We start from the raw sequence: 18932 nt of genomic DNA, 5'->3' as shown, positions 1-18932 counted from the left end.
AACACCTCTCTCGCATTGGGCTGTTAGCCAGACCCCAGACCCAGCTGCCAGGGCGGTTGGTTGCTCTTTTGTCGAGTCGAGTGTATATCCGTAGCTTAAGCTAAGCTACAACCTACGACACTCCCCGTAACTGAAGCAGGGCCCCTGCCCCATGGCCATAGCCTGCTCTGGCGTAGTGTGGTCTGGTCAGACTGGTTTATTCGTTTAGTAAATCTCGACTCTTTGCTTTGGCTCTCTTCTTTGAAGTTTCGCCGTTTTGGAGGGATGATGCATGTTCGCATCGCGGTGATTGGGAGAGAGCACGGGGGCAATGATGTGAGTGATTATATTTTGATTGCATTGCTCACTGTGGTTGGTTGTACGGCATTGCTCACTTAGTACAATAACCGGCGCGTCGTCTGCTAGTCTGCTGAAACAGTAATTTTTTGTATGCCGTGTTCTTCGTTTGTTGTCGTTTGTTTTGTTCCCTCTCTATCGCTATCTTCGCTTCAAGTTCGCTACCACCGCCGCTCACGTATTCGTATTCAGCTTTAGATGGTAATTTGCCAGACCAGACCGGGGAAACCTCAGTGAGAGTGCTTTTACATTCAGTGTTGTCGCTGCTGAAGCTTATAACAAGCGTAGTTCTTGTGGAGATTTTATTGCCGTCAGTTCGCGATCTTGTTTTGCCGTCGCTATTGACCTCACCTCACCATGTCAAGTACAATTTTAATAGGATACTTTTTCCTGCAACGGATAAAACATTTGTTCGCTTCTCGTGTTTTTAAATAACTTGGCTTTTCGAAATGAATTAAAGCGGTGAAAACCCTAAGCGGTTGGACATCAATTATAAAACACAAACATCCAAAAAACAAAACAGATAATAAATGAGTCGAAGAAAAGAACATACATAATGCAGTGCTCTAATAGTGCATGACAAAAATAATGTTATTTATTTTGTCTATTGTTTAATAATATGAGGACTTTGCCATTTTATAAACTCACTGTTTGGAAATATTTAACACAGTTCTGTGTTGAATCACTCGTCATTGAGCCCTGGAGAATTAAATAATTAAACATTGTCCATTGTTTAATAATGCCAAGACCCTCACGTGAATCATATGGCGAACAGAAGCCTCCATATTCATATATTTCACTGACTGCAATGGCCATTTGGAGCTCACCGGAGAAAATGTTACCTCTCAGCGATATATATAAGTTTATCACCGACCGCTTTCCGTACTATCGGAAAAACACTCAGCGGTGGCAGAACTCTTTGCGGCACAATTTGAGTTTTAACGATTGCTTTATAAAAGTTCCGCGACGGCCAGATAGGCCAGGAAAAGGAGCCTACTGGGCGTTACATCCGCAAGCGTTTGATATGTTTGAAAACGGCAGTCTACTAAGACGAAGAAAGCGATTTAAATTGCATAAAAATGATAAGGACATCCTGAATGAAGAACTGACCGCACTTGCGAACCTAAATCGATTTTTCTTCACCACTCGCAATGGAAATAGTGTATCGCATATGACTTCGCTGGACATCAACAGTGCATCAATGGGTCTTGACTCGTCCCTTCATATGCCCAGAGTAACAAATCAACTATCAACGCCCTTAGCACAAGGTAGAATTTTACCAGATGTTATCCAAACTCCCACGTATAATGCAAATCATACAAATCTATCAGACATGGCATTGTCCAATTTGCCCTTAATAACTAGTCCAGATATTGAAGGTCCGATAAGTTTACGGCCGAAGCGTTCCTTTACGATAGAGAGTCTAATTACGCCCGACAAGCCGGAACACCATTCGGAGGAGGAGGACGAGGATGATGATCGAACTGACATAGATGTAGTGGAGTGCAGTGGAATTCTTCGATATCCGCCAACATCTTCGTCCGACGAGTACATGACCATGAGTCGATTAAACCACAGTGAAGATCAGCGCGAACGGCCGCTGCCGCCGCTACACACTATTAATGCAGGGAACGTTCCGTTTCTTCATTATGCCTCAGGAGCCAATGTATCAGGACTGAGCTCGGGAAACCTCCAATCCTCGGGAATCCCCAGCACCACATATGAACTTGCTATTTCCCATCCACTTTTCATGATGGCGGCACCCCTTGCCAATATGCACAATATCTATTACAATAACGTGGCTCTGGTGGCACCGTCACAGCAATATCTGACACCGGAAGCCCAAAACAGAATAGACAATGATTTGCGTACTATATAAATAAATCAAACTAGAATATTGCTGTACAGAGTTATTTATGAAGATATGTAAATTCATCCAAACTTAGTTCCTTCTTTATTAAGGTTAATTGATAAATAGGACCAAAACATGGCATAATTGTAGTTAGTATGTACGTTAGTAATGTTAGTAATACCTATTACACACTTTTTATCACATACCGTATCCATAAACTATTTATTTTATTTGTATTAGATTCTATACAGACATGTGTAAGGTCGAAAACTATCTGAAGAATATAAATGTTAAAATACCAAACAAAAAAACATTTTTTTGTAATAAGCCGCTACTTGGGATTTATTTAATTAATTAAAATTCTCGTATTGTATGTGCATATGTACACCAAGCCTTGGTAAGGGCGTGTCGCATGTTGATGGTAATATACCCATTTGTAATAATGGGCATTACTGTCGGATGGGACAGTAAGCATTGCAAGTGGTAGATATTTTAAAATGGAATATTTTCAAAATAATGTTGTCATTATAACGCACCTCTTGATTGGTCCTATGTTTGATGGTAAGGACGATTTTGGGTTGTTCGTTAAGGAGATTTCAACAAGCCAGGATTGCTGCAAGTGACAAAAAGTTAAATGATATTCGCGGCAGTCCGTAAGGAGTTCAGCGAAAGTTTAGAAATATGTTACGGGCATTGATGTGTTTTTAAAATAGATGTAATTTTACGTTTCTAAAAATTAAATTTAAACCTGTGCCGCACTGCACAAGACGCACGGGAAAAAATGTCTATGCTAATAACAGTTCCAAATATACAGATCGAAGCATTCTTCTCATCTTTATTTTTATATGCATACATATTAAAAAATACGTTATGAAAGAACATCTCTCAATAATCATATTTCTTATGGGAGGACCATTAGATTAGCAAACCATACCGAAAGAACAAATTTTGCTTATTCAAATAAGTTTTCAAATCAAAATTAATGAAATAATATGTCATGAGGGTGAATAAGTTACCTGCCAATAATTTGGATATCATGGCTAGAAAATTATATGGAGATGTGTTTTTGTTGACACTTAATTTTTTGGTCTCATATACAACATAGCAGGAATGGAAATGATCGGTAATAATGTAAGACGGTAGAGGAAAAGTATAAAGGTTCCAGTTAAAAACATTACAATTTTAACAAATATTTTAAGCAACAATCGAATTAACCGCTTATCACCATGACCGTCTGTCCGCTGATCGATTTCAGAGCTATAAATACTTTTCACATACTGAGTATTGCCTATAACTTTAGATATTGTCTCTTTGCTTGGCTTAAATCCTAAACATGGTGATCGTAGGTAGCGGTTTGCATCTGCACATTTTCTTTATTAACTTTTCGCTAAGTACATAAAACGCTAACGCCAAGAGGTGTATTGTAAATGTGTAAATATGTAAATATGTTTGTTCCCAAAACTGTTGGGATCGTATTGGCTTATTGTGACTTTAAAAATGTTCAATCTTCAATCAATCTTCATTTAATTATATGTGAGCAATAAACTTGTGGCACGGTATGTTGGGAAACTTTTAAATGCTACTGTTATGCTATTTATTTTCCCACCGATCGCGTTTCCAAAATGAGACATTGTATCAGATAAATATCTTGGCATATCTAGCTTTTATCCTATTTGCAACTTTAACAATTACATAAACACATATGTTTAAATGTATGCATACATTTGTACATACATATGTGCATATGTAAATATATGTATGGTAATTATCAACGCGGAGTTTTAGCTTACTTCAAAGCACGGGTACCACTTAGTATGAACAATATCGACTTGCCTGTGGATTGATTGATTTCTATTGACGCTAGTCGAGCGCTATTGGATCTGAATGCTTCTTCTGTTACGTACCCATTCTCCAATACAGTATACCCGTGTACTCTTTGAATACCGGGTACAAAAGGTTTACAGGCTTATACTGTGCCCTTTAATTATCGCCACGGGTGTTTTTCCAATTGGGTGTTAATAGTTAAAAACTTTTGTGGAAATCCATCAATAAGACCATATTGATGTTAATGTTTTTCTTATTAGCGGCAGATCAAAGAAGACTTTGAACTCGCGAGTAAAGTGAGCGTAACAAATGATAGTCTCAAATTTGTCACGAGCGCATCTGTAGCTCATGAGAATGAAAATCAGAAAATTGTTTTCTGTAAACAGCAGTGCTCATGGAAAGTTCGTGGAAATAACAGTGTTGTTTCGTCAGTGGACATAGGTCAATCCATATGCCTTGAGTCGTCCACCAATGTACACTCTATATCAAACGCGAAGCTTCCTAGAATTTATTGTATTTAAATCAAGTTTATTTTGTTGTCTACAAACTGTCTCTTGGTTGACAGCGCGATGTATAATCTTTGTAATCATTTTTAATGGGAGTGAAGGATTTGTTTTGATATATCGCTCACTTCGACCATCCTCTAATATATACTGAATGGCAACCGGGTACAAAAGTGGTCGCACGTCTCAACGCGTTGCACAACGTTCCTCTGCGTTTCATTAAAACAAAATTTGTTGGGGGTATTGTAAGTTCTAAGTATGAAGTTCACAGGAGTCTGCTCGAAAAATTTGATTCTGATATCTAGGCGATTCATTCAGTGAATTTCAATGACAAACGGACTGACTGATGGACATGGTCATATTTACTTGGCCATTGATGCTGTTAAAAATAATTTGGTTCGAGCTAATAATAATAATTTTATAATTTTTGTAATAAAAATTTGTAACATATCCACAAATTTGAGTATGTTCAACCAACATGGTTTTGAAATACTTCGGCACGTTCTGAAGAAAATACACTGAGGAGTACCGAACGGTAAAATATTTTCTTGAAGGGTTGGTCAAAGACACGTATTTGAGGCGTTTGTCTGCTAATTTTTATGAATGCTACATGAAAAGACTGACAGCCCATGAAATGGGCTACGGCCATTTTAGCATGCTAAATTAATAACTTCTGAACGAATTTAGATATCTTCATGAAATATATAAAATATATTTAAAAATAAAATTTCTATTTAGTCTGTGCAAGGGTGCATGGTGCATGTGCATGGTGCTGCAATGACTAAAAGCTTTACAATAAATATTAAAAGTTCAACTTTGATTCCGGACAATATTTGCCTGCCTGCGGTAAACAAAATGCAAAACTTTTATTTTGGCTACACATATATTAGATTTTATTGTTATATCTAATATAATTTTATAAACTTGTGCAGAAACTTTATTTGCAGCTTATTTTTTATATCTCACCAGTCTAATTGATGAAATTATAGATTAGGAAGCGTCACTTAAATCGATCTAGAAACCAAACGGCTCCGACCCGCAAAAAGTCTTTTGGCTTTTCAGATTAAGGAATATTAAAAAATCATATATGTACATATGTACAAAGAAAATATCTGGAAAAATGTAGGGGGTATATTTTATAAGCTTCAAGGTAAAGTTAAAAAAGTCACAGGAATGAGAAGGTTTGCAAAATTGGGTTTTCTTTAGAACTGTCTGAGGAAAAGAATAATAAATTTACCTAATAAATGACATCAAAACCAGAAACATACGTTAGATATATTTCTTTACATTACGCCCTTATAAGCAGCCAAATACAAAGACCACTAAGCACCCCGTATGTCACGATGCATTGGCAACAATATGGCGGAACTAATGTCAATACTTATACTACATATTTCCTAAATGCTTCGTGAACCATTGCTTGGCAACGCTGACAATATATGTATTTAAATTTCCGATAAGAACTGAATTAGGAGAATAATTTATCTGCAAGCAGTACGAGTCAACACAGCCAAAATACGAGGAAATGTAAAAATAAACTCCTGCGATTAGAATTGAATAAAATTTAATATATTTTAATAATACAAAGTTTGTGTTTAAAAAGAGCAAAGGGTGAGAAACAGTAGTCTACTTAAGGTACTAGAGATATCAGGTTCCTGGCACATAAGTATGAATGTATATACTAAGAATTCTCAGAGAATTCTTAAATATTTATAAGTTACAACCAGAGATATTTTTGTTGTTGTTAGAGCTTGCTGCTGACTTTATACAACGCCCTCACAATACATTATTAAATAAAGTGTCACTATTTATAAGGAATAACAAAAACGATTGTTGTATGAAAACATGAATTTTATTAGAGTAATAAAACAAAATAGGTAGGTAAATTGGTTTTGTAGAATCATCGTCAATCGTGTCGACTCGGACACACATAAACTGTAATGCCGCAATTAATCAAAAAAGAACGTGCAACATCACTTCTTAAAAGTAGCGTCATGGTGTGGTAAGTAACAATAACAATGTAATATAACTGCGATATTTACAATGAGGGATGCTGGAAACCTTTCGATGGGGATGTTACAGCTATTAGAAAAAAATCATGATTTTCTTGGCGACCAATTGCCATGGAAAGTTAATGATCCGCAATAGTAACGTAGCACTTGAGCATTCGTCCATCAGCATATAATTCAGTGCAAGTGTCACGTGCTCATACGATTGAGGAGTTTCCTTATCGTGGATTAAAATATTGCATTCCGAATTGAAAATAAGCTAAGATGATGGAGGCCTGTACATTTCAATATTAGGCCAGGCCCACTCTTATTCGGAAAAAAAGAACATTTGTCAAATGAAATAGGAAAGGCACATCTGGCTATAACCACTTTTTTCATATTTATGTATGTAAAGTGTATTTAGTAGGCTGTGTGGTGCCACTTTTTTATTATTTTGTATTCAAGCCAAAATGTTTGTCAACCGAAATGAATGCGCTGTCGTACATTTAATTGTAATTATAATGAATAATTTTTTAAAGACCCCTTTCCATTAATTTTCCTATAATCGAAAATGCTTACCATTCTGAAAAACTAATGAGTAAAAGCAGTTATGACATTAGCCGGAACATTTTCTTGATCCATTTTACCGTTTTACCTTTTCATTTTAAAAACTCTGTAAAAATGTCAAAAAAATATCATAGCCTGTATCTTTGTTTATTTCGTAAATACGTTAATACAAATATATGGATGAACGGCTCAGCTAAAATTGCTTGGTCCGCAGTCAAAGGAATTCTGGATATATTGATATTATAATTTACCTTTCACATAATCGGAAGAGAGGGGCGGTTTTTTGGGGGTGCTTTGAAGATCAAAAAGAAAGCAAACCGCTTAACCCAGCCGCACTCTACTAATTTTTCTCAATTAGGAACTAGGTACAAAAATATGTTTATTGCAATTTTTTGTCCCTCCTCCAATAATGCGGTACTTTTTCCATACATTCTTATCGCTCAAGCTCCACATCCACTCTCAAATAAAACCCTCCTGCCTGCTTTCATACAAACTTTGAATTTTCAACAGAAAATTGTGTGAGAATTGAAAATATGTATGTTGGATGGATTCGGAAGAAAAGATAATAATCTTTGTAAATACACAAAAGTGGCTAACAAAAACAAGTTAGTCCTTCCGACCGATCGCGGAAAACCATCTGCATTTTCATAACGAATAGTACTGACATTAACAATCAAAACTGACATGTACCGGTTTTCGCAGGGCACGCTCACTAAGTCGACTCGCTATGCCAACCTTGATCAAGGCGATGCTGAATTAGCTTATGGGGTCAAAAATAGGTGTTCCTTATGTGCGGTAAAAATGACTGATAAATTCTTAAGGTGATAATAATTAATTCATACGTACATATATAATATTTCTGATATGAATGCTTCTCAGAAAACTATTATTGAAGCTCGTTTGCAAAAGGACTGCATTTATTGCTACGATCTGTTAAGTTCAGACAGAGTTGCTGAAGAAAGCACCTCAAGCACCTCACCGCAAATTGCCAGTATCTGTAATATTTTCTATAATCTTTGAGTAAATATATGGACATAGGATATGGTAGGACGCCTACAACTTAGCCCTTGTTTTTCTGTAGATATGTTTTTGACATGTTTTCAATATGTACACACATAAATACATACACATGAACATACATATCTACATATGTACATAGTTGTGTAAGTTTTCTTTTTCAATGAATGGAAATCAAAAACTGAGCCATCTCTATACCCTGACTTCGTTTGCACGTTTGTTCTATTCCTAAACATTGGGTCGTCTATATTTGGAATGGTTATATCTTGTTCATTGTTTTTGGTCTGTAATAACAAGGGAGTGCAAGTAATTCAACGGAGTGTATTATTCGCTTTGTTGCTGAGCCAAAGGTTATTTCTCCGTTTTAAAATACATAGCTATGTACGTACATACATACATATATCGGCTATTTCAAGCTTTCCTTGTGTGCGTTATATATGTAAATCCACTTCGAGCACAAATCTTACTAATACCAAAACTCTTTAAGTACCGGGTATAATAATAACAATTCCGGTCTGATCTGAAGAAATCTACTGGGAAGAATATCGTATTAGTTGCTGGTCAAATATTTGGATAACCGTTGGCTATTAGATAGGAGTGAATTTGTATACCTATTACTACCCTAGTACAGTTTGCATGAAAATATTATAAATATACATATTCGGGTCTTCGGTTAAAGTTGAGCGGATAAGTAATTTCTCATGTTTTAAATAACCACGTATAAAATAAATGGTGTGAAGTAATAACATGTTTAGCAACCCTATCCCGTGTTAAAATACTGTACACCCTGAACATTTTTAAGGAAAGACAAGATCTTTGTTTGAGCCGAGGCTAATAACCATCAGTATTTATTATTTCAATGTGTTGGAGTTTTCTGTGGCTTGTATTGTATTGCTTTATACTTGTATGAAATAAATGTTTGAAGGCAACAGGCCGCCAATTTATTGAAGGCTAACACACTAATTTGAGGAGTTGAGTTGTGTTTACCCCGAGGATGTATGCAAGCATGTATGTATGTATGTATACAAATACGTATGTATGTATGTATATAAATGTATCCCGCCAAAGCTTACAATTTTCTTGGTTCTACCTGAAATATAAGAAGGTTAAAACATGTTACCCAGTTGGAATTTTGCTACTGCTATACCTCCATACATGCATACATTAGTATTTACATTTCAGTAAAGTTATATGTATGAATATATGTACATATATGTAAATATATTGTAGCATGTACATAGTAAATATTTTTCAAAAATAAGTTTAAAAAGTTGTACAATTGAAAATGAACTATTTACGATACAAAAATTGTTTGCAATTACGAGTAAAATATTTTTAAAATATTTATTTCTATTTAGTATTTGTAATGTACATATTTACATATTTGTATACATATTTGTTTGTATGTTATATCGATTCAGTTCTGAAGAGCATTTCCTACTGTCCCTGTGGTACGCTTAACTGTCGACGAGGTGAGAATGAGCACCGGCAACTCTTTTTTTAGCTTACATCATTCACACACACGTTCTTAGCAGCAATCATTCCGTTGCTCATAACAGAGAACCAAGATGGTTCGCTTGTTGTCGAATATACAGGATGCATAATGCACAGTATTTAACGTTGGTGAATGATAAACCAGCGAGGTTGGCACATGTTTAGGGTCTTATTTCACGTTGAATCGAAATCAAATTAAACTTAGTGGTGTTTCTCTTCTTGCCTGCGTGTATGTGTTGGTGTTTGTGTGTGTGTGTGTGTGGACGAAGGAGGAACGCATTGTATATTTTGCAATTTTAACAGCCGCTAGTTGCCTTACTCTGGCATTTATAATTCGTAAAAGTGTGTGTTGTACGTATAATAAGAGGTGTGCTCAGACATCAGACTAACAAACAGGCCGCGCACAAGCAGCGTAAAATAAAAATCACTTCGATGGAAGCCATAATGGCATGAGCTCCTTTCTACGAACCGAGAAACTGAGAACTGGCTACCAATTTAAAAAAGCCGCCTTTGACTTGCGAGACAGTGTGGCGTTATTCTGGCGGTAGATTAAGAAACAATTTTGAGAAGGTGCGATGGAAGTTAATTATATTCCGCACAATATACATATGTACGTATGTGTACATATGTATGCTTAAACTAAAAATCTAGTTGGAACCTTTGGATATTTTTCTTTTGTAAATATTTGCCAAATCTATATTCCTGGTATTCCTGGATATTGGCCTTAGATTAAATCCCCACAGATCTTATGTCTTTTGAATATATGCGCTTCTGTATGGAGAAATAAACATATGTATGTATGACTAAGGAACCATATGGGTATTCAACGCAGAAGCGAGAATTCCCTTCAAGGAAGCGATACAAGAACCGCCACAAGTTCTTAAGGCATCTCCGACCCTTTTTAACTACTCCATAGGAATATACGCATATCAACAGTAACGTATCTTTACGTACGTATGTATATTCTGGATGCAAATTGATGTATGTACATATGGCCGAGGAGTTACGTGTGTTCAAATTACATTTTTTAGCTTTTTACGTAAATGTGCATGTATTTATGAATGTATGCAGTTACATATAAATGTACTGTACAAATATGTAAATGAAAAGCTGTTCAGTAATTGAAAACATTTGTTGACATAGTTATAGAAATGGATGGATGATATACTGTATGAATGTACAAGCAATAGCACCAAAATATGTGCATACATACATATGAACATATGTTTGGATAGAGTTATGGTTATTTAATTTAAAGGTTGCATACATTTTTCGAGGCCGGCCAATATAACCGGCTTAGAAATACCGACGGTCAAAAATGTGTCTTAATCTAAAATTACAGCATCATATGTTTATACTATCTAAAGTTTAGTTTGTGGAACCTCCAGGGTGTGAACTTCTTTTGGTTTTAGTATACATATGAATGTCTGAGTTCTCGGATTTCGTGGTTTGATCGCTATTATGTTAGTGCTCTGAGCTTCCGCAGACAACTGTACCAGACATCTCCTTTTTCCACCGCTTCCGACCCAAGCAATATTTTTTTAAAGTGATTTAGCCAATAAGCAGAGATGCATTTTGGAAGAAGGCCGGCCGCTAAACATTGTTTTGTGAATTTGGTTTTGTTTGCAAGCAAACTTGGGATGAGCGACTCGTTTGTATTTTAATTGTACCAATAAAGACCAGTTGTGAGCTGTTATTGTCAAGGAACTCGACGTTATATTGTTAAAAAAAAAAGCTATACATTTGGGGAACTAGGAAAGGGTTTTCTAAGTTTCCGTTTCATTGCTAAGGGCTTAGACGAACTAATACAGTGTTTATCACATTTTTTCAATCGTTATATAGCCCTACAAAATGGAAACCACTTTTTGAAGATACGAGAAATCCAAAAATGCAAAACCATACAGAAATATATTATCTATAAGAGTGCCGTGCTTGGAGCCAAACTCTTACAGCATCTACTTTTTAAGTTATAAACTTTGTACCCCGGATAATACGGGGAGTCCGAAATAACGCACCTGAAAGTTCACAAAAACTTCAAGAGCTTGTCTTGACAGATGACAGAAGGCAAACCTCATCGGGAATTTTGTCAAATTTGTTGCAATTGGCGGTTAAATTGCTCCTACTCATGGCTTTCAGACAGATAAAGTATTTTGATAGCTCTTTATGACTTTCTTATTAGCTTATTAACCATTATTATTTATCAACCATGCTGTTCGCATACAACTTATGATTTTCTGATGTGTGGTTTCTTTGAACAAGGTACATCTTTGTGTCAGTATCAGCTTCCGTGTCACTGAACAGTCAAATTGCTTTTTTTACTGGGGCATTTTTGTTGACCCTAAATAAGACTGGTGATTCCCTTTTAGCACCCGGCATTCTACGAGTTTATTCCTGCTAATGTTAAACTTTTCGACACATTGTCAATGCTCCGTTTTACGTATCTAATGCAAACATCCACAAAGATCTGAATATTCCAACCATTAAAGAAGAAATAAAGAAAACTAGTAAGAAATACATCGACAGACTCCACAACCACGAAAATAATTTAGCGTTAAGTCTATTAGACAATAGCCTAACAGTAAGAAGACTGAAAAGATACCACATTCTCGATATCCCTGATAGATAAATCCAACAAACTAAAAAGATGTTATATATAATAGCAGGGCTCATTGGAAAACTGCTATTTCTGTTAATTGAATATTAATTATACAATTTACTTATTGTTTAAAACCAGATTGTAAATATAAAGAGAGAGAAAAAAAAAAAATATATCTATATATATATATAATATCATGCAAAATATAAAATGAAAAGCTCGAAAAAATCATTAGATGTCAAAGATGTCAAAGATATGTATGTATATATGTATGTATGTACACTGTACATACAAATGTAAATATATATTGACTGAGTATCTTTCGTAACAGTTGTAACGCGATCGACCACGTCGCACAAAGTTCCTCTTTGATTATCTTGAAGATACGCCTGAAAATGGTTTTAAATGTCACACCCCAAATAATTTACTTTTTAAATCGAGCTAAAAATAATGTGTATCTAAGAAATAATTATTATTATACCATATATGGTAGGAACGAACGGGGGGCGACATAAGCCTAAATAATATTCGCAAAAGATGCGTGGAGAGATCGAACAAGTTCGGAAAAATAGTGAGTGTATTCAGCGCGATGATGAGTATTTATTCTAAAGATTGTAAAGACAACTTCCATTTTTTTGAAAACCATCACTGAAGAGCATATATTAGTGTCTAACTCGGGCTTAAGGTACATACAGTCATTTTAAAATTTTTCGGGGAAAACGTCTATATTAGGAAAACATATTGTCAAATTTGCCCACAATATTTGATTATAATCTAAAGAAAATTAACGTTCTTCATCTGTGGAAATTCGATGTGATGAAATGTCCGTTAAATGCAGTTATTTTAAAACAGAAGTGTTTTAATCTATATCAATAGAATTGCCGATAGTCAATGATGATGTATTAATTTATATTCAAAAAGGAAATTTGCAAATCATATTCTACAGGCACTGTCTTAAAAATGTTCCAAAAGCGACCCAGGGAACTTGATAAGTGTACATACGTACATACATACATATGTATATGAACTGAATAAATATGTAAAACTCGGAAAAGCTAAGCTAAGGCAGACCAATAAAGCGAGTTAACATAACATTAGCTGTCTATGGACACGACATTCCATGTTCCCAAAACACATTTAATTTACATTGAGATATTTAGTTAAAATTTGCATTTATAACTCGTATTTGCTTAACTACTCGATTAACTAAATTGATAATAAAACTAAAGCTTTCAGCGTTCAAATACCTGTGTATAAACATACAAGTGTATGTTCAGTATCAGATAATTTTCACTTAGTTTAGTTATTTGGCACGCCCACAAATTACTTACAAGCATTCATGCATGCATGTGAATGTGTATGCACATACATTGTGTTTACAAAATTACAATACTCAATGTTATCATCAGAAAACAATGAGGATTTATATCATCTGTATTTCAGTTTTGGTATATGGATAACCATATCTTTTTCAATTGGTCAGATATCCATGCAAAGCATTCATTGTCTCCAAGTTACACCTTCTGTTTTTATTGGTACAAAATAAAGAAAGGGACAACTAGCTTATGTTGAATGACAGTGACTACATCTTGCTATCTCACGTAGGTTGCATGTACACATATTATCTCGTGAGTAAAGTGTGCTCTGCGCTCTCAATCTCACTTGCCACTTGCCTCTCTTGGCAACAAATGTTTGTTGCCAAGCAACATTCTTAGGTCCAGCAACATTTGAAGGCGTATTTTAATGAAAATCGGTCTTCATTCGCCCCACAAAACAAGTAATGTCTGAATACAGCAAAGTCCGTTGACATACATACACGTATTAAAAATACAAATAAATAAATATAAACAAGTTTTTAAATATTTAATTCAACAACCACCACTTCGTTGAGAAAGGCGTGCGATAAAGAGTACTTGTGAAAATTTGAAAATTTAGCCACATGAAAAACTGTTGAATTTTTAACATAACTATAATTTTATTGTGAAGGACCATGGACCATATATCATGCCTCATTTAATTTAAAAACAAAGTGTCAATAATAGAGAGAGATTGATAAACATGTACATACATATGTAAATATAAATCCATTGATATCGTATCAGATACTGATACGACGGCACTAGTACCGGCTTTTGGATTACGCGCTCCCTTCTAAGAAAGTCTGTATTTTTTTGCCGTTGCGGACAAGGAACAAACATAAATATTTTGCTTTTTTTCGGAACTCAGAAAAGTAATTGAACAAACAATATACAAAAAAAAGAGGCAAACAAAAAACAACACCCAAATATTTGTACCTGTTATTGTCGGAAGTACATACACAGCCTCGAGGTTGCAAGCGGAAGATTATACTTGATTGTGCCGTGACAACGCGAGGGGAGATTGCGAGCTTTGAACCAATTTAAGCGAACTTACAATGCCACGCCCATTGAAAATGACTTACGGTGATCAGAAGCCGCCATATTCGTACATATCATTAACCGCCATGGCCATAATACACTCGCCGCAAAAATTGCTGCCGCTTAGTGATATATATAGATTTATAATGGAACAGTTTCCTTACTATCAGAAAAATACTTCAAAATGGCAAAATTCATTGCGTCACAATTTAAGCTTTAATGATTGTTTTATAAAGGTGCCCCGCAATGAAAAGAAGGGCGGAAAAGGATCATATTGGACACTTCATCCAATGGCATTCAATATGTTTGAAAGTGGTAGCCTTTTACGACGACGAAAACGATTTCAGGTTAAAAACATTAAAAAGGAAATGTTCGATTGGAAGTTACCTGCCCCGCCGATTAATGGAGCAGGTCCCTACTTAGATTACAAACGGGTACAAACCGGCTATACTGAACCGTTAATACATAGCCATATAAAAGTTGATAATCTTTGGAATTATAATGCTTGCCCACCGCTGCCTTCGTTAAGTGTTCCCAACGTACCAACTATTCGTCCTAAGCGTGCATTCACAATTGAAAATCTCATTTCTCCAGATTCTACTTGTACACGACGTAAAAAATGCGTTGAAAATGGATATAGAGACAATGAATATGTCAAAGAACCATTAAACAAGACGTACCTAATTAATCCATATTCTCACAAGTTAAATGAACAAACAGCACAGTGCAATGTCTACATGACAAACAATTTCCTCAATAGCCAGTATGGGAGATTAGCTTACTATCCGCAGGCACATCAGCATTTGTTAGATTATTATCACGGCCCCTTAAGATTATTTTGATTTGTGGTATCCAAAAGTGTATAGCCTAGAATAAATTCAATAGATGTAAAGAATAATTTAATCAATATAAATAAGTGAAACTAAATTATAATTCAATTATTATGTATTTTTAACAATAATGATTCGTGCAAGAACTGAATATAAAATAAATATCTATAAAATGTGTAGTTTGATTAATTTTCGAAAATAGTAGTATACATTGTATGTAGTATATATTGTTTAAAACTTTATTATTTATTCATTTTTGTAAAGTCAAAAGTAAGGACCAAAAATTAGGTTTTATCTTTAAATTACTCTGAGATAAATGGGAACTTTTTGAATGTACTTTGGCTTAGACAAAAATAAGGTTGTAGGCCTCGATGCTTAGATTATTTCCTCATACTTAGAAATTGCAAAATATGTACATTCCCCAACAAAATGCAATCATCACTGCAATGATTTAATAAATATTATTTTGTATGACATATTTTAATACGTGAACTCGTTAATGGCATCTATTCTTATCAAAATGAGTTACTAATCGTTTAAAAGGTAATTCAACCCCATGTTTTTTTTAGCCAAAATCGCTTTTTTGATATTTTGGAATTTTACATTTATTAAAATTTGAATTGCATATCAAGCATATCCAATTTTTTTTGTGGGTTATAAAATAGGGTTGCCCTACTAAAAAATTCGTGCTTTTCGGATTCTTTGAACAATTCAAATCTGCTGATAATTATGGGTCCGGGCCACGTAGTTGATCTTGATGACAGCCTATTACTCGAGAATCGTTGAGGCGGATACTGTACGCAATTGGTCCCGCTTCCTGAACTTGACACCTGTCCAACGATCCATTCTGGGCCAGTGGCGTAGATGCTTACCAAGACTTTATTACCTGGAACAAAATGTTTAGAGTTATGGGAGTCGTAATGTGTTGACTGAAAAGAATCGAGCTAGAGAGATATCGAAGTCCGAGTTGCAATCAAACTTTTTCAAACATTTCTTCGTTACTCTTGCTTGACCGACCAGATCAGGATGAAAAGGTTCTGATCGAGCACTTGATACGTACTGATATATCGGATTATATATCACGAGTTAGGACGTACATACACAGGTGCTGTTCCATTGTCCGATACAATTTCGTCTGACAGTCCATGAGTGGTATTAATTTGTCGCAGGACAAATTATTGGGACCAGCAGTTGATGTTGACTTGACAACGGATACCTCAAGTTACTTAGGCTGAGTAATCTACAAGGCAAAAGGTGCGACCCAAGAAAAGTCCAGCAAAGTCGAGAACATGGGTTTCTGTCAGATTCCGAAGATCAGTGTTTTACAATGAATGGCCTTCAATATCGTTTGACTAGCCGGTACGACTGCGCGGTTCACCCGACTAGTACTGACTGAGGACTGCACCGATTCCATAGGCCGAATCGGAATGTTCCAGTCATAATAAAAGAGCACACCGTTTGACGCAATGAGCTTCTTCAATGCGATACAGAATTCCATTAGCCACTGTAGCTTTGTGGAGAAGGAACGAGTGGTTGACGTTAATAGGTCCTAAGAATGCTTGCAATTGCTTCTTGCCTTTTAAGCTAGGGCGTTGTGAATTGACTTAACCTTTTCAGTGGACATCCGTATGAATAGAGGGTCGATATTAAACCCAGGAAACTCAACTGGTGAAACACCAAACACATTTATTTATGCGTCAACTTAGTACCGCTTAGTCTATGCGTGGATACACTTTTTGTGGACCACAGCCTGTGAAAAAAGGTCAACGTTTGTTTTAAAATTTCACCACGCCTCTTCCGACCCCACAAAAGACGAAAATCTGTAATATCCACAATGTTGAAGATAAAACTGTTATCAAGCTATCTTCAGTAATACAAAAAAAATATGTCTGATAAAGGAAAAGGTAAGAAAATTAATATAATATTTAAAAAAATTCACTTATATTAATTCTGACTTTAGATAGGAGATTGTTGTGGGCACCTGCGCCCAAGACTCTGCTCGACCTATGGGAGTTCGAAAAAGCTAAGGATATTGCTGGAGCCTTGAAATGGTGGCAACAAACTGGAGGTGAACTTCTTCAAAATTGTTGAACAGTTTGAAAAATTCTAATTTTTTTTTCTGTCTCTTTATAATTACAATCTGTTTTTAAACAATAAGTAAATTGTATAATTAATATTCAATTAACAGAAATAGCAGTTTTCCAATGAGCCCTGCTATTATATATAACATCTTTTTAGTTTGTTGGATTTATCTATCAGGGATATCGAGAATGTGGTATCTTTTCAGTCTTCTTACTGTTAGGCTATTGTCTAATAGACTTAACGCTAAATTTTTTTCGTGGTTGTGGAGTCTGTCGATGTATTTCTTACTAGTTTTCTTTATTTCTTCTTTAATGGTTGGAATATTCAGATCTTTGTGGATGTTTGCATTAGATACGTAAAACGGAGCATTGACAATGTGTCGTAAAGTTTTTGATTGGTAGTTTGAAAATTGGCAATAATATTTTAATACAACAAAATATATCTAGTTAAATGGTTAATATTTTTTATTTATAAAGAATTGCTATTTAAGAAGTTCGTTCAGCCCTTGTGTTCGAGTTTCCCAACCCAACTTCATGCTGAGGTTGTTCTTGGACTTGAATGGGTTTTGCATATGCGGTCAAACTGCGCAAAACTTCCATGCATTTTACAACACTCTGTTCATTTTGCTCCACCGCAGATAAACAAATCAGATCTCTTTCTGTTTCATCGTAATAATTGATTTGGTCCACATTTGTTATATTTTTATCAGGTGTTCTCAAGACGCACGTCTGCCAATGTGAACGCCTTTTCAGTTTTATTGCGTCTGTTCCGATGTCGATTCACAGTGTGAAAGGGCTATAACATTATAGCGAATGGGTAACAGGTAGACATGTAGAGGCCGGCTATAGCAGCTGCTTGCAACGTTCCCTCTCGTTATATAAATTTATTTGTTTAAAATGTTGGTGAGTGCCCAAATTCTGTATATTACACAATTCCGAGTTCGTCAAGTGCGCTCACCAGGACGATTATAAGAAATGGATAAGGAAGCGGTGATCAAGTTGTCTTGGTGAACGAGCAAATTGTCAAAGTTTTTTAAGCCAAATGCAACAGCGTCAAAGAGCATGTCGATTAAATCCAATGTAAAGAGTACCCACAATAAATTCCTCCCATGCTGTATATGGTCACACTTTCCGTCCGGAATGCTGCTTCGCCTCTGGTCACACTCTTCTGCACGCAAAATGTATTGCTTAGTTTGCTAGCAAACGTGTTTTTCGATCTGAGTACTAGGCTTAAAGCTGAGAGTCCTAGCAAGCTGGTAATATTAAACTGAACATCAAAATCGAGGAAAATGATTTTAGATTAACGGTATATTTTACGGTATATTTTGAAAATTGAAAAGTATATTTCGGTATATTTTCGAGGCTCTCACGGTATATTTTATCGATAATTCAGCGGTCACACTGAATGTGAGTGTGTGTGATGTTTTGTTCACATAGCGTTCTTGTCT

At 35.5% G+C, this 18932-nt stretch overlaps 1 protein-coding gene across 1 annotated transcript; it reads left to right on the top strand.

Moving 5' to 3' along the window:
- Positions 1 to 942: 942 nt before the first annotated feature.
- On the top strand, positions 943 to 2482 carry LOC117585061 (fork head domain-containing protein FD4). The gene has a single exon (XM_034274321.1). It carries the CDS (start codon positions 1076 to 1078, stop codon positions 2213 to 2215), a length of 1140 nt encoding a protein of 379 aa, XP_034130212.1. The 5' UTR covers positions 943 to 1075; the 3' UTR covers positions 2216 to 2482.
- The last annotated feature ends 16450 nt before the right edge of the window (positions 2483 to 18932 follow it).

Source organism: Drosophila guanche, unplaced genomic scaffold, assembly GCF_900245975.1.
Source record: "Drosophila guanche unplaced genomic scaffold, DGUA_6, whole genome shotgun sequence".
Classification (NCBI taxonomy): Eukaryota; Metazoa; Arthropoda; class Insecta; order Diptera; family Drosophilidae; genus Drosophila; species Drosophila guanche.
The sequence above is the reverse complement of the archived record's forward strand: the minus strand, read 5'-3'. Positions and strand labels throughout refer to the sequence as shown.